The following is a 20,082-nucleotide window of genomic DNA, read 5'->3' on the forward strand; positions in this document are numbered from 1 at the left end:
GAAATGGTTGGACAGTGTTCTTGAAGCTACCAGCATGAGTTTGACCAAACTGCGGGAGGCAGCGGAAGACAGGAGTGCCTGGCGTGCTCTGGACCATGGGGTCACGAAGAGTCAGACACGACTAAACGACTAAACAACAACAAGAAAGTACTGGGAAATAATTTATAATGAATTGAAAAAAATGTTTAAGTACTTTTCCAAAAAAGAAAACCAGAGTCCTTTCTGTTGGGGATAATTCAGACTGAAATTCCCAGTAGGGTGGCACTGTGGTATAAACCACAGAGCCTAGGACTTGCCAATCAGAAGGTTGGCGGTTCGAATCCCCCCGACGGGGTGAGCTCCCGTTGCTCGGTCCCAGCTCCTGCCAACCTAGCAGTTCGAAAGCATGCCAAAGTGCAAGTAGATAAATAGGTATTGCTCCAGCGGGAAGGTAAATGGCGTTTCCGTGTGCTGCTCTGGTTTGCCAGAAGCGGCTTCGTCATGCTGGCCACATGACCCGAATGCTGTCTGTGGACAAACGCCGGCTCCCTCGGCCTGTAAAGCGAGATGAGCATGCAAACCCAGAGTCGGTCACGACTGGACCTAATGGTCAGGGGTCCCTTTACTGCAGCCCGTGTTTTGTTAGTCCAAAAATGGAAAATGAGCGAGGTCCCAACCAAAGAAGAATGGCAACTTAAGTTGACAGAATATGCACAACTTGTGGACCTAACTTATAGAAGAGAACAAGAAGAACGTAGGTTTAAAGATCGGAAAATCTCTATTGACTATATGGGGGGAGGGAATTGTGTACGTTTGAAAACGTTGGCAGCATTAAGATAAATTCAACAGTGTGGATAAGTTTTGATGGATGTAACAACGGAATACTGAATGGTTGCATTTATATAGAATATGCAGGGATTGATGTTATGCAAAATGAACCATGGAAAGAGAAGAAGGGAAGTCATATATAAATATATATCTAGAGAGAGAGATGCAAACTCTATACCTGGTGGTGCCACTCCTCTCCTTTTTGCAATCGGAAGGAATGCTCTTGGAGGTTTGGGCCGCTCTCCTGCGCCTCGATCGATCCGGTTTACCCAAAGCCAGCAGCTGCTCCCTTTGCCATCTCTAGGGCGCACAGGAGATCCCGTCCCTCGGAGATCCAGTCCTCCAAAACCCAAGCGCTCCGTTTCTCCCGCGCAACCTGCGCCGGCAGAAAAGGCCCAACCTCCGGAAGCGGCGTCGCTTCTCCTCCGGTGGGGAAGGAAAGGGGAGTGACTCCGGAGCGGGAGGCGGGCGCTGCGCGCTCTCCAACGCCGCCCACCAGGCTGGGCGCGCGCCGCTTCGGGAAAGGCGACAGCAGGCGGAGGGAGGGGGAAATCTTCTTACAGACCTCCCCCCCTTGATTATCATCATATATCATTATTATTCTATTAGCATTACAGCTTGTGATGATCATTATGATCACTACTTTAGTGCGTACCTCGCCTTTTCCTCCTGACCAGGGAGGGACTCAAGGCAGATAAAAAGGACAGCTGGAAACGCAATGGACGAACTGGGGGGATCGTTAAAGAAAGCAACTATTAAACATTAATGGAATCAAAACACAACAAAAACAGCAGGGCAACTGACGGATTCAGCTGATAAAATAGTGCATGTTTTATTAGGTTTTTGTATATGCTGGAAGCCGACTAGAGTGGCTGGGGCAAGGCAGGGGTACAAATAAATTATCATTATTATTATTATTAGTCAGATGGGTGGGGTATATAATAATATAATATTATTACTATTAACTGCTAAAAGCAAGGGTGGGAAACAATGGCTTGAAAAGCAGTTAAACATTAATAGGATTGATATTCTATGTACAGTCATACAGATGCTTGCGGTTGTGTTTTCTCGGGTTGCGGATCGCCAAAATCCGGAAGTACCGGAATGGGTTACTTCTGGGTTTCGGTGGTCACGCATGCGCAGAAGCACTAAATCGCGCTTTGTGCATGCGCAGATGCGCCGCTGCGGGTTGTGGATGTGCATCCCGCATGGATCACGTTCACAACCCAAGCGTCCACTGTATATATCTAGAAACTATTGAAAACACACAGTTACCACAAAAACAGCACAGCACTAGGCAAGAAGGTTGGTTACCTGTGGGCAGAACAGCAAGAATGGAACCAGCCAAACTTCTCTAGGAAGTTGTCAGAGCAGCCACTAAGGGCCTCTGCTCCCATCGAGCTATCACTGACTTGCTGTTTTTTATCCCCATAGGTAAAGGACCCCTGGCCGGTGAAGTCCAGTCAAAGGCGACTCGCTTTCAGGCCGAGGGAGCTGGTGTTTGTCCACAGGGATTCGAACCGCCGACCTTATCAGGAAGCCCAAGAGGTTCGAATCCCCGCGGCGGGGTGAGATCCCGTTGCTCGGTCCCTGCTTCTGCCAACCTAGCAGTTCAAAAGCACAAAGTGCAAGTAGATAAATAGGTACCGCTCCGGTGGGAAAGTAAACGGCGTTTCCATGCGCTGCTCTGGCTCGCCAGAAGCGGCTTAGTCATGCTGGCCACATGACCCGGAAGCTGTACGCCGGCTCCCTTGGCCAATAAAGCGAAATGAGCGCCGCAACCCCACAGTCGGTCACGACTGGACCTAATGGTCAGGGGTCCCTTTATCTTTACCTTTACCAGAAGAGAGGAATGCTTTCCCTAAATAGTTCCTTATTCCATGTTTGACTTTATCCATGTAAATATGCTGTGTGAATAGACCATTTCAGATCTGCATTTGTCTAGTCCTGTGCTTCTGTCTTGTTAATAAGAGACTAGCTTACCATGTTCATACAATGGTGGGAAGTTAATTCTGGAGCCATTCTGACTATAAAACTTTCTATTTTAAATGAATAATCCTTAGGAGAGTTTAATGTTTTATATCTCTGGTTGATTGGAGGCACCAAGTTCCATATCCATGGATACTGAATACTTGAATGGAGCGATGGAATTCCTTGCTTAAGTAATTATGTTTGTTTTTAAAAAAATATTTTATTTTGACAAAGTAATAATAATAAATAAATACGAATAAAAATGTGCACCCCACCACCAAGACCGTTCCATTGTAACTACCCAACCTCCCAAAATTTCAATACCTCTTGCGATGGTTTGACCCCTTTCCATTTTAACAGTACAAATTCTACAAACATATCCCCTCAAAATCATTTCTCCTGCATATTCCCCATCTTACCTTAATGGCACAAGTTAATTTATCATTAATAGCTATATCCCACACCTCTTTATACCATTCTTCCATTTTAGATTCTGCTTGCCCCTTTCACTCCCTAGCTATCATAATTCGTGCAGCTGTCAATAAATTTGTGAGCAAGTCCTTCATAGTCTGTGAACCTTCCACCCCATCGTAAATTGATAATAAAGCTACCTCTGGACTTTTGGTCAGCTTTAAACCAGTGATTGCCGTTATCTCCTTAAAAACCCTTTGCCAAAAAATTGTACATATATACACCCCAACCATATGTGAACATAATTCCCGGTTTCCTGACATCCCCTCCAACATAACACCAAATATTCATTGTTTATTTGATTTAATCTGACTGGTGTTAAATACCATCTCCAAACTAATTTTTATATATATTTTTTATTCTATGCAAGTAGATAAATAGGTACTGCTGCGGCGGGAAGGTAAACGGCGTTTCCATGCTCTTTGATTTCTGTCATGGTATCCCGTTGCGCCAGAAGCAGTTTTGCCATGCTGGCCACGACCCGGAAAGCTGCCTAAGAACAAACGCCGGCTCCCTCGGCCTGAAAGCGAGATGAGCACCACAAATCCCATAGTCGCCTTTGACTGAACTTAACCCTCCAGGGGTCCTTTACCCCTTTACCTCTTGCAATTTTTGATGTTCATACTACTGCCTTGCTAGCTGCTTTGAAATATACTTTTTAGTAAGACATGAGCACCGTCATCGAAGTCTCCGGAAAGGTAAGGAAACAAAGACAAAGTTTCGTTTTGCAAAAATATATTAATATTTATAAAATATTAACTCAGTTACATTGTTGTGCATTGTTGAAAGTGTATATACACAGTGTGCTAAAAAGGCTGTAGTATTGAGATATATATATATGTTTCCACACATTTAGCGCATCAGGAAGAGTTGGTTATAAATAATTGGCCATCACTAAACTGGATCGGAATTTGACGATAAGTGAGATTAAGAGAAACAAAAATTTGTTGGAGAATTGTTACATTATATTTAAATGAGTGGTTACAAAATTGCAAATAAGATGATAATTTGCTTGAAAAAATTTATTAACGATGTAAGTGGGAGCGGGAGACGTGAGGAAGTCCAAAGAAGTTATGAAATTTTGTTAAAACAAAGCAATGCTGTTTATTATCTTTGTATTTCTTTTATAAAAAAACCCCAATAAATATTTTACAAAAAAAAAAAAAGAGTTGGTATTTTGGTGACATTTGCAGAGTTGCAAAATATGGCCTCCGATTCAGTCAGATATTCAGTATCCAGATTAATATTTGGAGAACACTGCATGAAGGACTCGTGCAAACATAGCCCATAATTTATACTGCAGTTCTCATCTTCTTTCCACCTGTCGCTTTCGTAGCATTCGCATCCACCAACTTCTTCTTCTTATTCTTTTGCCTTGACTTTTTCCCGCCTCTGCAAAGCAAGGCAAATAATATTGAGCACTGCATTTTCAGATCTATAGAACCGGAAATGTGAATTGCAATAAATAGCTGCCGGAGGGAAGGGAGGTTTAGAATCCCTCCCCTTAAAAATATATATATTCAGAACCTTTATGGATGTTGACACTGTAAGTACACAGTAGATAATGTTCGGATGAACTTACTGGTGTATTCTCCTAACCACATGTAGATTAGGGCATGTGGCGCGTTTATGGTCTGTCGCTCCACAAATGAAGCATCCCGTCTCAGATCCAGCGTCAGCATTCTTACAAGAGTGACTTGGCAGGGCACAGCGACCACAAACGCTGCAATGAACCCAAGCTGTGAAGGACGGGAAAAGTAACAATGAAAATGTGTATGTTGTTAAATTCTGTGAGAATTCCAGCCACTTTTCCTGCAACCCTTAAGGGGAATACCCTGTTCAGGTCTCTAGCCAGCCCATAGCTGTCAACTTACAGATTTGAAAATAAGGGACCAGCAGCCTCGGAAATAAGGGATCAGCAGCCAAAATAAAGGATTTTCAGAGCACAGGTATGTTCAACTTCTGAGCCCCTCCGAGCCAAAGGCAGAAAGCCCAGCCAGCAGCCAAACGAAGCCTCAAGCGGTGGTTCCCACAGCGCAGCAACCCGGCAAAGGGGATGCAGCAAGGAAAACCACCGTCACCACTCTGCCTGGAAGCGCTGAGCAAAGGCGAGTCCCCAGGCAACGCAGCCGATTTGATCAGCACAAGGCATGCAAGCTCCACCCCCCAGTCGTTCTTAGACTTCTTATTGGGTGAGCAACGCAGCCAAGCAACACAGTTGGAGCCTCCCTCCTCCCTGGCCGGCAGGGAGGGAGGGAGAGGAGCTGCTTCCTTTGAAACCCAGGAAATTTAAGGGACATCATCAATAAGGGACAGCAGCGGGACACGGCGCTGGGATAAGGGACTTTCCCGCCAAATAAGGGACGGTTGACAGCTATGAGCCAGCCTAGGAAAGAGTGGGCAACAAAATTCAAAAGGAGCTATGTTCTTCCACAACACAGAATAAAACTTTGTACCCCCTGTCAAAGTCCCTTATTGATTAAGGCTATTTGTTTAGAGTCTGTCTTGTTGAGTATAACTGCTTAACACTTTTAATAGTTGGAGCTTGATCTTTTTATTGCAAATTTTATGGTAAAAAGTGATCATTTGTAATACTTACAGGGTTTTACACATTTTTTGCAAAGGGAACAATGTGTCCATCGTCTCCCATCCTATTTGGAAAAAATAAAAGTTGTATATGGTTTAAAAATGGAAAAATTTAGCACTCCAGTTTTTAATTCCCCCCCTCCTGCTTTAATACAAATGTCTCCTTTTCCTTGCGCACATGGCATATCTTCCTTGGCTAGAAGAGCAAAATTTTATTTTCTTTCTCGTTATTCCTCTTACAAGCCACATCGTTAGAAAGAAATGTGCTAACCCAAACTGGGCAAGTCTGTATCCTCTTGCAGTCCCACAAAAATGATATTCTGCAAGATACGTACTAAAATTTAGGACCAAGTCTCGCTAAAACTCTTTCTAAACACACTTACTTTTGATGTGCATGAATCACAGATTTCACAGTGCTGGTTGTCTGAACTAACGTACCGCTGGCAGATGGAGCAAAACCTGGCAGACCCAGAAAAAAACAATTAAAATTCTTAGTCGGCTGTAAGGAATATTCACGATACAGCGCTACAAGTACTGTAAGTAAAGAGATTTCTCAATAGGCCACACTATTTTTTTATAAAGTAAAATTCAAAAACCTTTTGGCTCCTCTCAGGTTAAACAAAAGCTGTACCTGTATCCTTCTTCCACAGGAAGCACTATCAAATGTGGTGAAATGTTGGTAAATATACGAACTGGGGACTGTTTACGACCTGTCTTTCCGTGCTTATATAGGGCATGATTATCATAGTCCACCTAGAAAACAAAAGACAACAGAGTTGAAACACACTGAATAGCTTTTATCAGCTAAATTCCAAGTCAGGAAAGAGTCCTCGTGTACATTTTCAATCTATTCTCTACCTATGCTTATAATATTTAGAAGTCCAGTTCCCCAAAGACAAGAAAAGAGCAAGATTAGGGTGCCACTGTTTTCAAATTTCAGTCCCATCAGTAGCTCCACTGAAAAGCCTGTCTAGAATGATAGCGTGTGTGACTTTGGAGAGTGAAATACTCTGTATATCAGTAGTCTTCAGCCTTTTCAGAGGCTTTACCCCAAAATTGTTGTTGGGATGAATTTTTTTAAAATTTTATAAGGCATTTTTATAGTGGGTTCTTAAAGACCAATGCTCTGCACTGTCTCCTGTTGCAGCACAAAAAGCATCAGTCAGAACAGGAAACTCAAAGTGCTCTGACAATGGGTTTCATCTCACCCTAGCCAACACAAAGTACTGTATTTTCTGGCATATTAGACTACTTTTTAACCCAGGAAAATCTTCTCAAAAGTCGGTGGTCGTCTTATACGCCGGCTACAGCAGCAGCTCCTGCAGCAACTCCCCACCAAAGGATAAAACGACAGCAAATTAAATCAGAGGACACCCAGCTCTCTAGATGCAGAAATATGCTTGAAAATTGGCCCCAAAAGCCCCCGGCCGCTGGGAAGTGGAGCGGATTTCCAAGCCGGACTGGAGACTGTTGTTTTTTTTTTAATTTTTATTTGGTATGCGTTGGAAGAGGGGTAGTCTTATACGGCAAGTATATCCCAAACACTATATTTTAACTGGAAAAGTTAGGGGTCGTCTTATACGCCCAGACGTCTTATACGCCGGAAAATACGTTAAATTACCAGAGTAGCTTTAGAAAAAAAGAATGCTTTTTTTCTAACTTCACAATACCACTTCTTTGGGCCCATACCTGATAATCCAGCATACTGAAATTTGGAAAAAATTCAAGAATGCGTGACTCAAAGAAGTATGGAAATATCCAAAGGATGGGTAAGTTGTTGTCAGCAGGATCTAGGAAAGCAAAGGAAATAAAAAATGTACTTTTCATCACATAAAGGAACAGATAATAAAAATCTACAAGCGCTGCCTGACAGCATATAAACCTGTAAACAGTTTTGTAATGGCTGTTGTCCCTTGTTCTTCAGATAAAACTTTAACGGATGAGTCTGCCAATTAAAGTTTGCAGCCCACTGCAAATATTGCCTGCATTGTTGCATTCTATTTGTCCAGCAAAGATATACCATTTGGAATTAGAAAAGCTGCCTTCATTTTTCTAATATCAAATTGATCAGAAATCAGAAATAGTTACCTGCACCTCCTGTTTGTCTCCACATTGCAATCAGCTTTTTGAAACTAAAAGCCAAAGCTTCAACCAAGCCTCCAAAGGGAGGATCAGCCACCATGATGACGTCTTTCCCATTGTCCTCCTGCAAGAACTTCTCACATATCTTATAAGCAGCCTGCAAGAGATCAGAGACAAGTTCCATTTCAAACTAAGTGGGGATCTGTCAGTGAACCTATAGGCATCACTTTGTAATCTCAGAAGTAGTGAAAAAGGTTTCTAAGGCATGAATTTAAAAGTATGATATCCCTATACATTCTATTTACATGCAATTATGGCTGATCGCCGAAGAATTGATGCTTTTGAATTATGGGGCTGAAGGAGACTCTTGAGAGTCCCATGGACTGCAAGAAGATCAAACCTATCCATTCTTAAGGAAATCAGCACTGAGTGCTCACTGGAAGGACAGATCGTGAAGCTGAGGCTCCAATACTTTGGCCACCTCATGAGAAGAGAAGACTCCCTGGAAAAGATCCTGATGTTGGGAAAGATTGAGGGCACAAGGAGAAGGCGATGACAGAGGACGAGATGGTTGGACAGTATTCTCGAAGCTACCAACATGAGTTTGACCAAACTGCAGGAGGCAGTAGAGGACAGGAGTGCCAGGCATGCTCTGGTCCATGGGGTCACGAAGAGTCAGACACGACTAAACAACAACAATAAGGACGTGGGTGGTGCTGTGGTCTAAGAGCCTTGGGCTTGCCGAACGGAAGGTTGGTGTTTTGAATCCCTCCGATGGGGTGAGCTCCCATTTCTTGGTCCCAGCTCCTGCCAACCTAGCAGTTCGAAAGCACATCAAAGTGCAAGTAGATAAATAGGTACCACTCCAGCGGGAAGGTAAACGGCATTTCCATGCGCTGCTCTGGTTTGCCAGAAGCGGCTAAGTCATGCTGGCCACATGACCCAGAAGTGTCTGTGGACAAACGCCGGCTCCCTCAGCCTATAGAGCAAGATGAGCGCTGCAACCCCAGAGTCATCCGCGACTGGACCTAATGGTCAGGGGTCCCTTTGCCGTTTTATGTGTAAGCATACGTAACGGCTCTCCAGCGTGTGGAATAATTTTATCTGTTTTACACCCACATTTTATTTGAGAGATATTCTTGCGCTGTATTTTTCTTAAAACATTTAAGCTGCAATTCTATACATGCTAACCTAGGAATAAGCCCCACTGAACTCAGCTGGGCTTTCTTCTGAGTAGCCATGTGCAGGGCTGCACCTTGATGAGACAGGAGAAAAATGGAAAGGACAAACAAATGTCCATTGCATTGATTACGCAAGTCTTTGAATCCCCAATGAGCAGGTCCCCACACAAATATGAACCTACCCGGACCCTGAGATCATCTTCCAAGGCCCTCCTTCGTGTGCCTCCTTCTCAAGAGGTCTGGAGGCTGGCAACACGAGTACAGGGCCTTCTCTGCAGTGGCTCTCCATCTGTGGAATGCTCTCCCCAGGTAAGTTCACCTGGCGCCTTCATTATGCACATTTAGGCGCCAGGCAAAAACGTTCCTTTTCAACCAGGCCTTTGGCTGAACCGATTTACATCCTATGCCCTTTTAAAATGTGTTTTTTTTGGGGGGGGTGCTATTGGGCTGTTGTTTTATTTTTATTAGGTATCTTGTGGTTTTATATCTTGATTTTATTCTGTGAACCGCCCTGAGGCCCCTGGGTATAGAGAGGTATACAAATTCAATAAATAACAATAAATAAATAACAATAGATATCTGCTTAGCTAATGTTCATTCAAAGAAATGAGAGAAGTGCTATGTTCCACAAGTAGTATTCATAAAAAATTTCCCAGTATTTGGCTAGGCCTTACCTCTCCAGCAAAGAAATGGTGGTTAAACATATTGTAATGGCAGAAGTCCTCCTCTGTATAAAACTGAGAGTACCTGTAAATTAATTATTCCCATTATATTCAAAAAAAGAAAAGTCTGCAAAAATTGACTTGTTGCCTCAAGTCAGCATGTGAAATGGCCTCAGTTTCCTGTCTTCTCTGCCCTTAAAAGTTGCCACCTAGACTTCCATCAGGTTCCTTCTTCTCAGTGCCTTGTCATAGAATCACAAGTTTATAGAACTGGAAGGGCCCAGGAATCTCAACAAGCGGTCTCCCATCCAATTTGAAACCACACCAGACCCTGCTTAGCTTTGCAGATGTGCTAGCAGTTCTATTGCTGCATCACCAGGACTTTCTGCCCTTCTTTTCTCCCCTCCCCTGACCTCCAGATACCTCTTCAATTCTCAAGGTCTATTCCTGCTCCTAGGGTCCATGTGACATTCTTAAAAGAGCTGACCGTTTCCCCATATCTCATAGATCAAGTCTACATCTACACAGCAGAGGGGAATAATCATTTATAATGAGTCGTAGCCAACTGCTGCACAAAGCAAAAGAATGCACATTATCAAAGTTGGTTGTTCGACAAAGTTCTGCAAAGAAGAATCAGTTGTTTCACAACAAGCTTCTGCTAGCACAACTGTTGCATTTTATTCCTTTTTTTGCACAGCCTTTAAACTCTGCCACCTGCTAGCACAAGAGCTCTTCCGCTGGCAAACAGAGAACACTGACCACGGCCCATTGGCTAGATAAAATAAGCTTTGTGGTGGTTTTGATCAGAGGGGAGAAATAACTTTTAATAAAAGCTTACCTGAAATCAATATCTAACAAAAGGCTCTTAATGCAGATTTCCTGATCCTGCAATGTTTGGAATTTGATGAATTCGTGCAGCCTGGAAAGATTAACATGAACCATTTAAATGTAAGATACGTGAATATCAAGACAATACAAAATGATACAGAATGTTCTTTTTAAACAAACAAGGATTCCCCCCCCCACACAATAAATTCCCCCCCACACACAATAAAGCCATGAATCCCATGACTATATAAGTAACAGGGTACAAGCAATTCTTTACGTAACTGGAGGGATATGTAAGCGGAGGTACGACTGCACAATCATTTTAAGGTTTTGTTTCGTTAGCATCCAGCACTGAACGTGGGAACATCCCATGGGCTCTGCTAATGCTTCTGGCAAGGATCCAAAGCCACTTTTCCATTACTCAAGAGAAGGAAGGTGCTATTTACTTCAATGAAGTTGTTTTAGAAATAAGTCACAAACCCTTATCTGTTTAAGCAACGTCAAATGTCTCAAGACTAAGCCTTTTAGAACCCTAAAGATAAAGGAAAAGGGACCCCTGACCATTAGGTCCAGTCGTGACCGACTCTGGGGTTGCAGCACACATCTCGCTCTATAGGCCGAGGGAGCCGGCATACAGCTTCCGGGTCATGTGGCAAGAATGACTAAACCACTTCTGGCGAACCAGAGCAGCGCATGGAAATGCCGTTTACTTTCCCGCTGGAGTGGTACCTATTTATCTACTTGCACTTTGACGTGCTTTCGAACTGCTAGGTTGGCAGGAGCAGGGACCGAGCAATGGGAGCTCACCCCGTCGCGGGGATCCGAACCGCGACCTTCTGATCGGCAAGTCCCAGGCTCTGTGGTTTAACCCACAGCGCCACTCGCGTCCCGTTTTGAACCCTAAGAGGCACCAATTTCCAGGTCCCATTGGGACCAAATACAGTGGTACCTCCGGTTGCGCACGGGATCCATTCCGGAGCTCCGCTCGGATCCCGAGGAATTCACAACCGGAGGTGCCTGTTCTGCACATGCACATAGAGCACTTGTGCGCATGCACATGCGGCGAAACCCAGAAAAATACTTCCGGGTTTGCTGCGTTTGCCTCCTGAACAATACGCAACCAGAGGGGTGAGTATCCAGAGATATCACTGTATACTCACTGACTTACCTTGGGGTGCCAACACAAAGCACCCTTTTAAAACCCAGCATAGTGATGAGGTCCATCAGGAACTGGCAGCTTCTCTCGGTGAACAAGTATTGTGCGTTTGTCTTCTTATTCTCCAGAGGGATGAGGAGCTGGCTGGGCCTTTTCAGATGGGCAACAGAGACGTCACTAAGAACCTGATGGCTCAGGTGTCTTCCCCACTCTGACGGCAACAGCAGCAGCTGGCATTCTCTGCAAAACCTCCTTTCAGACTGTGGCAACGCTACATACTCCTTGTACCTTATATATGAACACAAATTAGAAATATGTCACAGAGCTGTAACGGCATTTGATTGCCTTTATCCTCTGTTAGCCGCACCTCCAACTCCTTACGCATTTACGGATAGATTTCTCCCCTTCTTTTATGTCCATCTCTGCCAATGACACACAGCTTAAAAAAACACACCACTAAGCAGTGCTTTTTTCCTGGGGGTACATATACTCCCCCTCTGTCTCTCCACTCAGGGTAGACAACCTAAGGCCCGGGGGCTGAATGCAGCCCAATCGCCTTCTCAATCCGGCCCGCAGACGGTACGGGAATCAGCGTGTTTTTACATGAGTAGAATGTGTGTTTTGTTTGTTTGTTTTTTAAATACATTTTTATTGAAATTATACACAAAAACAGACATATAAGAAAATACAGAAAAGAATTACAAAAAAGAAAAAAAAACAAGAAAAAAGAAAAAAAATTCTAGAATGTGTGTTTTTATTTAAAATGCATCTCTGGGTTATTTGTGGGGCCTGCCTGGTGTTTTTACATGAGTAGAATGTGTGCTTTTATGTAAAATGCATCTCTGGGTAATTTGTGGGGCATAGGAATTCGTTCATTTCCCCCCAAAAAATATAGTCCGGCCCACCACATGGTCTGAGGGACAGTGGACCGGCCCATGGCTGGAAAAGGTTGCTGACCCCTGATCTAGATGAACTCTGCTTGTGCATGCTAAAGTTGTTGAGCTTCTTTGTGGGGAGCCGGTGATCTACCACAGATGTCCAGTGATCTACTGGGTAGATCATGATCTACCTGTTGGACGTGCCTGGTCTAAGATAAAATTATATGGAAATGATATATCGATGGTATCCAACACCAAGGAAGTTGGCAGAAATGCATAAATCTAAATCAAATAAGTGTTGGAAATGTAATGAGAAAGAAGGTTCTTTCTATCATATGTGGTGGCCTTATAGTAAGGTCAAAGCTTACTGGGAAATGATATATAATGAAATGAAAAGGATGTTTAAAATAACCTTTATAAAAAAACTCAGAAGCTTTTATTTTGGGAATTATAGGGACAGAACTACCTGAAATGTACAGAAACTTATTCATGTATGCTACCGCAGCAGCAAGAACGTTACAGTGGTACCTGGGGTTACATAAGCTTCCGGTTACAGACTCCGCTAACCCAGAAATAGTGCTTCAGGTTAAGAACTGAACAGAAATCGTGCTCCGGCGGCGCAGTGGCAGCGGGAGGCCCCATTAGCTAAAGTGGTGCTTCAGGTTAAGAACAGTTTCAGGTTAAGAACAGACCTCCAGAACGAATTAAGTACTGAACCCAAGGTACCACTGTACTTGCCCCAAAATGGAAAGACGCAGGAGTCCCAGTAAAGGAAGAATGGATACAAAAACTTATGGAGTATGCAGAAATGGCAAAACTTACTAGGAGAATAAGAAATCAAGAAAACATGAATGGAAATGGTTAATTGAATATTTACGGAAAAATTATAAACAGATAAAAACATGGGCAGGATTATTGTAACAACCTGCGGCTTTGTAAGAGAATGTATTTAAAGAAGATGAATAAATGAGCAAATTAAGTTAATTTGGCTATGCAGAAGGTATTGAAAATAAATTTAAGGAACCGCAGAAAGAGGGGGATGGAAGTTGAGTTTTGAAATGTCAAAATGAATATAGGAATACTGATTCATTCAAATAAAAATAATAATTGCATAGGTACCTCTCTACATTATCTCTGTGAGATAATAATGGTTGATGGCGTTGGTTGTAAATTTCCCGTGCTGAAAGTCTAGCTTCTGATACCTGAGGAAAACATGTATGAAATATATGTAGAAATTCAATATTTACATATTTACAATACATACAATATTTATCACAAACAGATACGGTTTTGAGAATTCAGTCCAGCTCAAGTTTCAAATTTTTCTCTCAGAATCTATGGCCCACTCAGAAATTTTAAAAATCCAAATTCTGCTTCATAGTCGTCCTCAGTACTACATACTTAAGTGTTTGCTTCATTTGGGAAGAAGAACTACTGGGTTGTTTTTGCTTTTATTTTGATTATGTATTTTGTGGCTTTATATTCTGAGTTTATCCTGAAACATGAATTCAGATGTGCATATTCACTCTGGTTCTCTCTTCTAAAATCTTCAGCCAATTTCCCCCTTTTCTCCCCTTCTTTTATGTCCATCTCTGCCAATGGCACACAACTTAAAAACACACACCACTGAGCAGTGCATTTTTCCTGGGGGTACGCATACTCTTGAACATTTTGGGAATCTAAGTTTGGCCTTATTGAGGGGCAGCATTTCAAAATGAGTAGAAAAATGAGAGTACCCCTAAACTTTTTTTTTTTAAAAAAAGCACTGCCACTGAGTATTCTTTAGAGTACCTAGTTCTCATATGGACACACTACTATAGTATGAATTCCTGCAGTTATGCAATATACCGTACTTTTCGCACCATAGGACGCACCGGACAATAGGACGCACCTTGTTTTAGAGGGGAGAGAACAAGAAAAAAAATTCTCCCCCTCTCTGCCCAGCGCCCCCTCAGCGAAGTGGCAGGAGGCGCTGCGCAGAGAGGGGGAGAATTTCCCCCCTCTTGTTTCCCCCCTCTAAAACAAGGTGCCATTTAAGGTGCGTTCAGTCGCCTTCAGGCGGCTACCTTGGAAGCCTGGAGAGCGGGAGAGGGATCAGTGCGCACCGACCCCTCTCGCTCTCCAGGCTTCAGGTTCCTTTCGACCTGCTCTTTGGGGCTGGCGGGGGGAAGCCCACCACCAGCCCCAAAGAGCAGGTCGGGGAGCAGCGGAAAGCTTCTATGGCTTCTTTAGTCCCGCACGCACTCTCCCAGCTGGAGAGGTGGCGCTCGGCTAAAGAGGCTCCTGCCATAGCCGCGCTTTACCTCTCCAGCTGGGAGAGGGTCGCGGGGCTATGGTGTCTTCGCTCCATAGGACGCACACACATTTCCCCTTCATTTTGTCCTATAGAGCGAAAAATACAGTACTTAACTGTCCAGCTGTATTGGTGAACAAAATTCCAGCAATATGTAGATACCAATATATAAAGATACCAGCTATATATCACACCTTAACAGGAAGTCTCTTATGAGTTGGATCCAGAATGAAATCCTAATCCCATTTAAAATCGAGCTGTTCTTAATGCTTTGAGAAGACCTGTTGAAATCAGTGAGATGAATCAGTCGTGCCTACCTTAAATCACATTGATTTCAATCAGGGTGGATAAAAATCAATGATTTTCTTTAAAAAAATTCAAAAAATTGATTTTTTTAAAATTTAAATTGCATTTTTAAATTAAAATGCTTTTGGAGGAAAAATCATTCCAAAGATAGTTTTCTATTTAAGTTACATTATAGTCCAAAGGCTATTCATCAGGAAATAAGGATTTGTTTTAAGTTTTTCATGTGTGCTAAAACTCAGTCTAAGTTTAAAAATAAAATATAAAATTAACTACATCAGTTAACAAACATGGATGTTGTTGTTGTTGTTTAGTCGTGTCCGACTCTTCGTGACCCCATGGACCAGAGCACACTATAATGTTAATGTTTTAGTTAAACAGATTGTTATTAAGGAAATGATTATTTTTCTCCTTCCAATAAAGTACAGCAGAAAAGTTGTCAAACTATAAACAGTTAACTTATTAAATCTCACAATAATTTCATAATTATCTATGTATTTCTAATAGTATAGCCAAATCAGTAATTTCTGATATAACTGTAAAAACTGCTCTGAAAATTTATTATTCCAAAAATGAAACCTACATCTGGTGTAAATACTAAGCTTATACCATCAAGAATGAGTCTTTTTGTAAAAAAAAAAAAAGATTTAAATCAAGTCTTACTGTGATTTAAATCATGATTTAAATTGATTTATTTTACATTTTAAAATTTGTTTTAAATCAAATCCGCCCTGATTTCAAACCCCAGTTAAATACTGTGTGTGCTTAATCCTCTAACGGAAATCTGGGCAATTTAAGGGTGTTCAAATTTGGTGTTTTGGCAACGTTCTTGAGGATTAAATGTATCAACAGTACTGTTAAAACCTTTATTCTTTCGGTATACCTTTTCATCTTCCCACTGAAAAAAGTTACAATCTCTTCTTTCTCTGCAAGCAGAGCAAGCGTAAAATCTTCTTCCCTCTTCTTTCCCTCGAACAATCTTTGCAAACAGAAGGGTAGGGCCTAAGAGAGAAAGCATTGAAAGATCTATATTCTGAAAACATTGGATTTTGGGGGGGAAGGGGGGGGAAATAATAGAATCTTGCAACAAGCAATAGCACTAGTCAATGTTTGAGATTGATAACAAAAATGAACTTAAGTTGACGCCCCAATGAGTTTTTGTTCCTTCAGATGTGTATAAATCCAGAAGGTTCCAAACATGCCAGCATTTTGGATCCTCTCCAGTACTTCTGTTCCTAAGGTAATACATTTAGAATACCCATTTTAAAACTTGATGCATCAAACTGCTTCCTTTTTAACAGTTGCCTTGCTGATTTCATTGTGAAAAAGCAAATAAGGCATTTTGAGGCTGAACGTACTGATGGCAATGGTAAAGGCGTGAGTATCTAGAGGTTTTCACCATTTTGTCAGCCACTTTAAAACAAAACTTAAAATATGCTAAAGTCCAGCAAACATTTAGGCACATACAAATTCATAATTCGCAGGAATGAGCCTTGACCATTTTCCCCTGTACATAAAGGGCAGAACATTTTGTCTGCTAATGGTAAGGCTGAAATGACTGGGGAAATATTTGAAATAACAATAACCCACATTTGTGGAACATTTTTTAACAGAGATCTGTACCCCTATCTCCTGTAGATAAAGGAGGCAATTTTATCTCCCAATTTTATTTGCCTGGGGTGCAGACAAGCAGAAGGAACTTCCAGGCCCATGAATTCACACTTCAGAGGGGCAAACGAAAAGGTGAGCATAAAGGCAGAGTTTTAAGACTGGAACCAGTCTCTGTGTTCTGCCCTGAGAATTAATGGCAGTCAAAATGGCACCCTGTGGCTTAAACACATCTAGGTAAATATCCCTTGCTTGGCAAGGGATAAAACCTTGATTGTGCTCTGTCTGCAACTTCATAACTCTTAAGGGTTTTCTTTTTCCTGAGAGAATATTGTGTATTCAGAGTGTTTTCTCAGGTTTTGCTTTTCACCTAGTTCCCTTGCCCACTCCCACCCCCCAAAAAGCAAAAGGAGCTGTACATAGGCAAACTCGACCCTCCAGATGTTTTCGGACTACAACCCCCATCATCCCTAGCGAACAGGACCGGTGGTCAGGGATGATGGGCTCTCCAGCTGTTTGCTGGACTACATCTCCCATCACCCCTGATCTCCTGCTAGCCAGGGGTGATGGGAATTGTATTCCAGCAAAAGATGGAGACCCAAGTTTTGAGAAACACCGATGAGGACCTGGGAAAGCACCCAAGTTCAAGACTCCAACTGGCTGTGAAGCTCCCTGGGGGTGACTCTCAGCCTGTAGCCCAGGTTTCCACAACCTTGGCCCTCCAGATGTTTTTTGGCCTACAACTCCCATGATCCCTAGCTAGCAGGACCAGTGGTCAAGGATGCTGGGAATTGTAGTATCAAATCATCCAGAGGGCCGAGTTTGAGGAAGCCTGCTCTAGCTTTACCTCGCTGGGCTGTTGTAAGGAGGAAACTGGGAGGCGCAAAGCTGAAGGTTAAGCCGCCTTGGTGAAAAGCTTCTGGGAGATGATATATAATGAGATGAAAAATATGTTGAAATATACATTTATAAAGAAACCAGAAGCATTCTTTTTGGGCATTGTAGGAAGTGATATAAATAGAAAGGAATGTAAGCTGTTCTTATATGCAACAACGGCAGCAAGAACGTTATTGGCCCAAAAATGGAAGCAAGAAGAATTACCGACGAAAGAAGAATGGAGGATGAAATTAATGGACTACGCAGAATTGGACAAACTAACAGGAAGGATTCGAAATCGGCGGGACCAGAAATCCACAGAAGACTGGAGTAAATTTACAGATTATTTGAAAAGTATTTGTGAAGATCAGACGACGTTTGTAGGTTTGCAAGAAGTTTTGTGAGGAGTATTATGGGAATTATTGCAAAAATGGATAAGGGGGAGGAGGATTAGTTAGTTAGATAATTAAAGGGAATAAGAACTTAAGAAATGCATAAGAAGTGGTTAAAACGGTGGATCATCAGAGGTGCTGAGGGAAGTCCAAAAAAAGATTGTATAAATGATGAAGCTTTGTGGTGTGTATGATAATTTATATGTTAAAATTAATAAAAATTATTATTAAAAGAAGAAGGTTAAGCCGCCTTGAGCTCCTGGGGAGGAAAGGCACCCGGGGTGCAAAGGCGACAATTATATGTACAGTCAAAACAAAAAAAATTCCTTCCAGTAGCACCTTAAAGACCAACTAAGTTAGTTCTTGGTATGAGCTTTCGTGTGCATGCACACTTCTTCAGATGCACACAAAGGCTCATACCAAGAACTAACTTAGTTGGTCTTTAAGGTGCTACTGGAAGGAATTTTTTTTGTTTTGACTATGGCAGACCAACACGGCTACCTATCTGTAACTAGTATTATATGTACAGGCGAGATTTGCCCGGGGTGGGGGAAGAAAGCGGAAGAAAAGTGGGATGCTGCATGCAGCCATCGTTAAATATGGGGAGAATTAATAATAATAATATAATAATAATAATATAATTATTTATACCCTGCCCATCTGGCTGAGTTTCCCCAGCCACTCTGGGCGGCTCCCAATCAAGTTACAATGCAGCGTTAAATATTAAAAACTTCCCTGAACAGGGCTGCCTTCAGATGTCTTTTAAAGAGAGGATAGCTGCTTATTTCCTTCACATCTGAAGGGAGGGCGTTGCACAGGGCGGGTGCCACTACCGAGAAGGCCCCGTGTCTGGTTCCCTGTAGCTTTGCTTCTTACAACGAGGGAACCGCCAGAAGGCCCCCGGCACTGGATCTCAGTGTCCGGGCTGAACGATGGGGGTGGAGACGCTCCTTCAGGTATACAGGACCGAGGCCGTTTAGGGCTTTAAAGGTCAGCACCAACACTTTGAATTGTGCCCGGAAACGTACTGGGAGCCAATGCAGATCTTTCAGGACTGGTGTTATGTGGTCCTGGCAGCCCCTCCCAGTCACCAGTCTAACTGCCGCATTCTGGATTTGTTGCAGTTTCCGGGTCACCTTCAAAGGTAGCCCCACGTAGAGCGCGATGCAGTAGTCCAAGCGGGAGATACCCGTATTTTTTGCTCTATAAGACGCACCAGACCACAAGACGCACCTAGTTTTTGGAGGAGGAAAACAAGAAAAAAAAATATTCTGAATCTCAGAAGCCAGAACAGCAAGAGGGATCGCTGCGCAGTGAAAGCAGCGATCCCTCTTACTGTTCTGGCTTCTGGGATAGCTGCGCAGCCTGCATTCGCTCCATAAGACGCAGACACATTTCCCCTTACTTTTTAGGAGGGGAAAAGTGAGTCTTATAGAGCAAAAAATACGGTAACTAGCTTACTCAAGCTCGGCCCTCCAGGTGTTTTTGGCCTACAACTCCCATGATCCCTAGCTAGCCGGACCAGTGGCCAAGGATGCTGGGAACTGTAGTTTCAAATCATTTGGAGGGCCTGCTCTAGCCTACCTCGCAGGGCTGTTGCAAGGAGGAAACGGGGAGGCGCAAAGCTGAAGCTTAAGCCGCCTTGAGCTCCTAGGGAGGAAAGGCGGGGTGCAAAGGCGACAATTTTATGGACAGGCGAGATTGGAAAGCGGAAGAAAAGTGGGATGCAGCATGCAGCCATCGTTAAAGATGGGGAGAAAGGGCGACTCACCGTGAGGGCAGCGGGGAGCTGGGCTGGAGGGGTCCCGATCCAGCACCACCGCCACCCCGGGGCGCTGCCCGTCCTCCATCGCAGCTTCCCCCCGGGCGGCTCTTCCTCTCCCCAATTGCAGGCGGAGCCAAATGCAAATGGCCGACAAGCGGCTGATCCCTCACTCCGCCCTTTTTTGGTGCGTTTTCCTTTTTTGCCTTCCCCGATCCCCGCCCCA

The 20,082-nt window shown here is 43.1% G+C and overlaps 2 protein-coding genes across 2 annotated transcripts in view; both read right to left on the minus strand.

Moving 5' to 3' along the window:
* Window positions 1-1,244, minus strand: part of ANAPC4 (anaphase promoting complex subunit 4) — a 39,776-nt gene extending 38,532 nt beyond the window's left edge. The window contains exon 1 of the mRNA XM_081924460.1: window positions 986-1,244. The gene's annotated coding sequence lies outside the window, so the exon portion shown is untranslated. The remainder of the gene's footprint in view (window positions 1-985) is intronic.
* A 3,175-nt stretch (window positions 1,245-4,419) lies between these two features.
* ZCCHC4 (zinc finger CCHC-type containing 4) lies at window positions 4,420-20,082 on the minus strand. The gene is made up of 13 exons (XM_081924667.1): window positions 19,866-20,082; window positions 16,102-16,220; window positions 13,742-13,824; window positions 11,757-12,032; window positions 10,599-10,679; window positions 9,773-9,845; window positions 7,924-8,074; window positions 7,525-7,625; window positions 6,467-6,588; window positions 6,219-6,294; window positions 5,849-5,900; window positions 4,832-4,988; window positions 4,420-4,641 (listed from the first exon to the last, which is right to left on the minus strand). The coding sequence occupies exons 1-13, from the start codon at window positions 19,942-19,944 to the stop codon at window positions 4,542-4,544; spliced, it is 1,470 nt and encodes a 489-aa protein (XP_081780793.1). The 5' UTR covers window positions 19,945-20,082; the 3' UTR covers window positions 4,420-4,541.

Source organism: Podarcis melisellensis, assembly GCF_964234715.1.
Source record: "Podarcis melisellensis genome assembly, chromosome: 9".
In the NCBI taxonomy this organism is placed as follows: domain Eukaryota; kingdom Metazoa; phylum Chordata; class Lepidosauria; order Squamata; family Lacertidae; genus Podarcis; species Podarcis melisellensis.

Coding starts and splice junctions, on each gene's coding strand:
- ZCCHC4 (XM_081924667.1), bottom strand. CDS start 19,944: ATGGAGGACGGGCAGCGCCCCGGGGTGGCGGTGGTGCTGGATCGGGAC. Junction 12,033..13,741: donor CACAGAGATAATGTAGAGAG/GTACCTATGCAA, acceptor TTCATATATAAG/GTACAAGGAGTATGTAGCGT. Junction 5,901..6,218: donor GTGATTCATGCACATCAAAA/GTAAGTGTGTTT, acceptor TTTTCCAAATAG/GATGGGAGACGATGGACACA.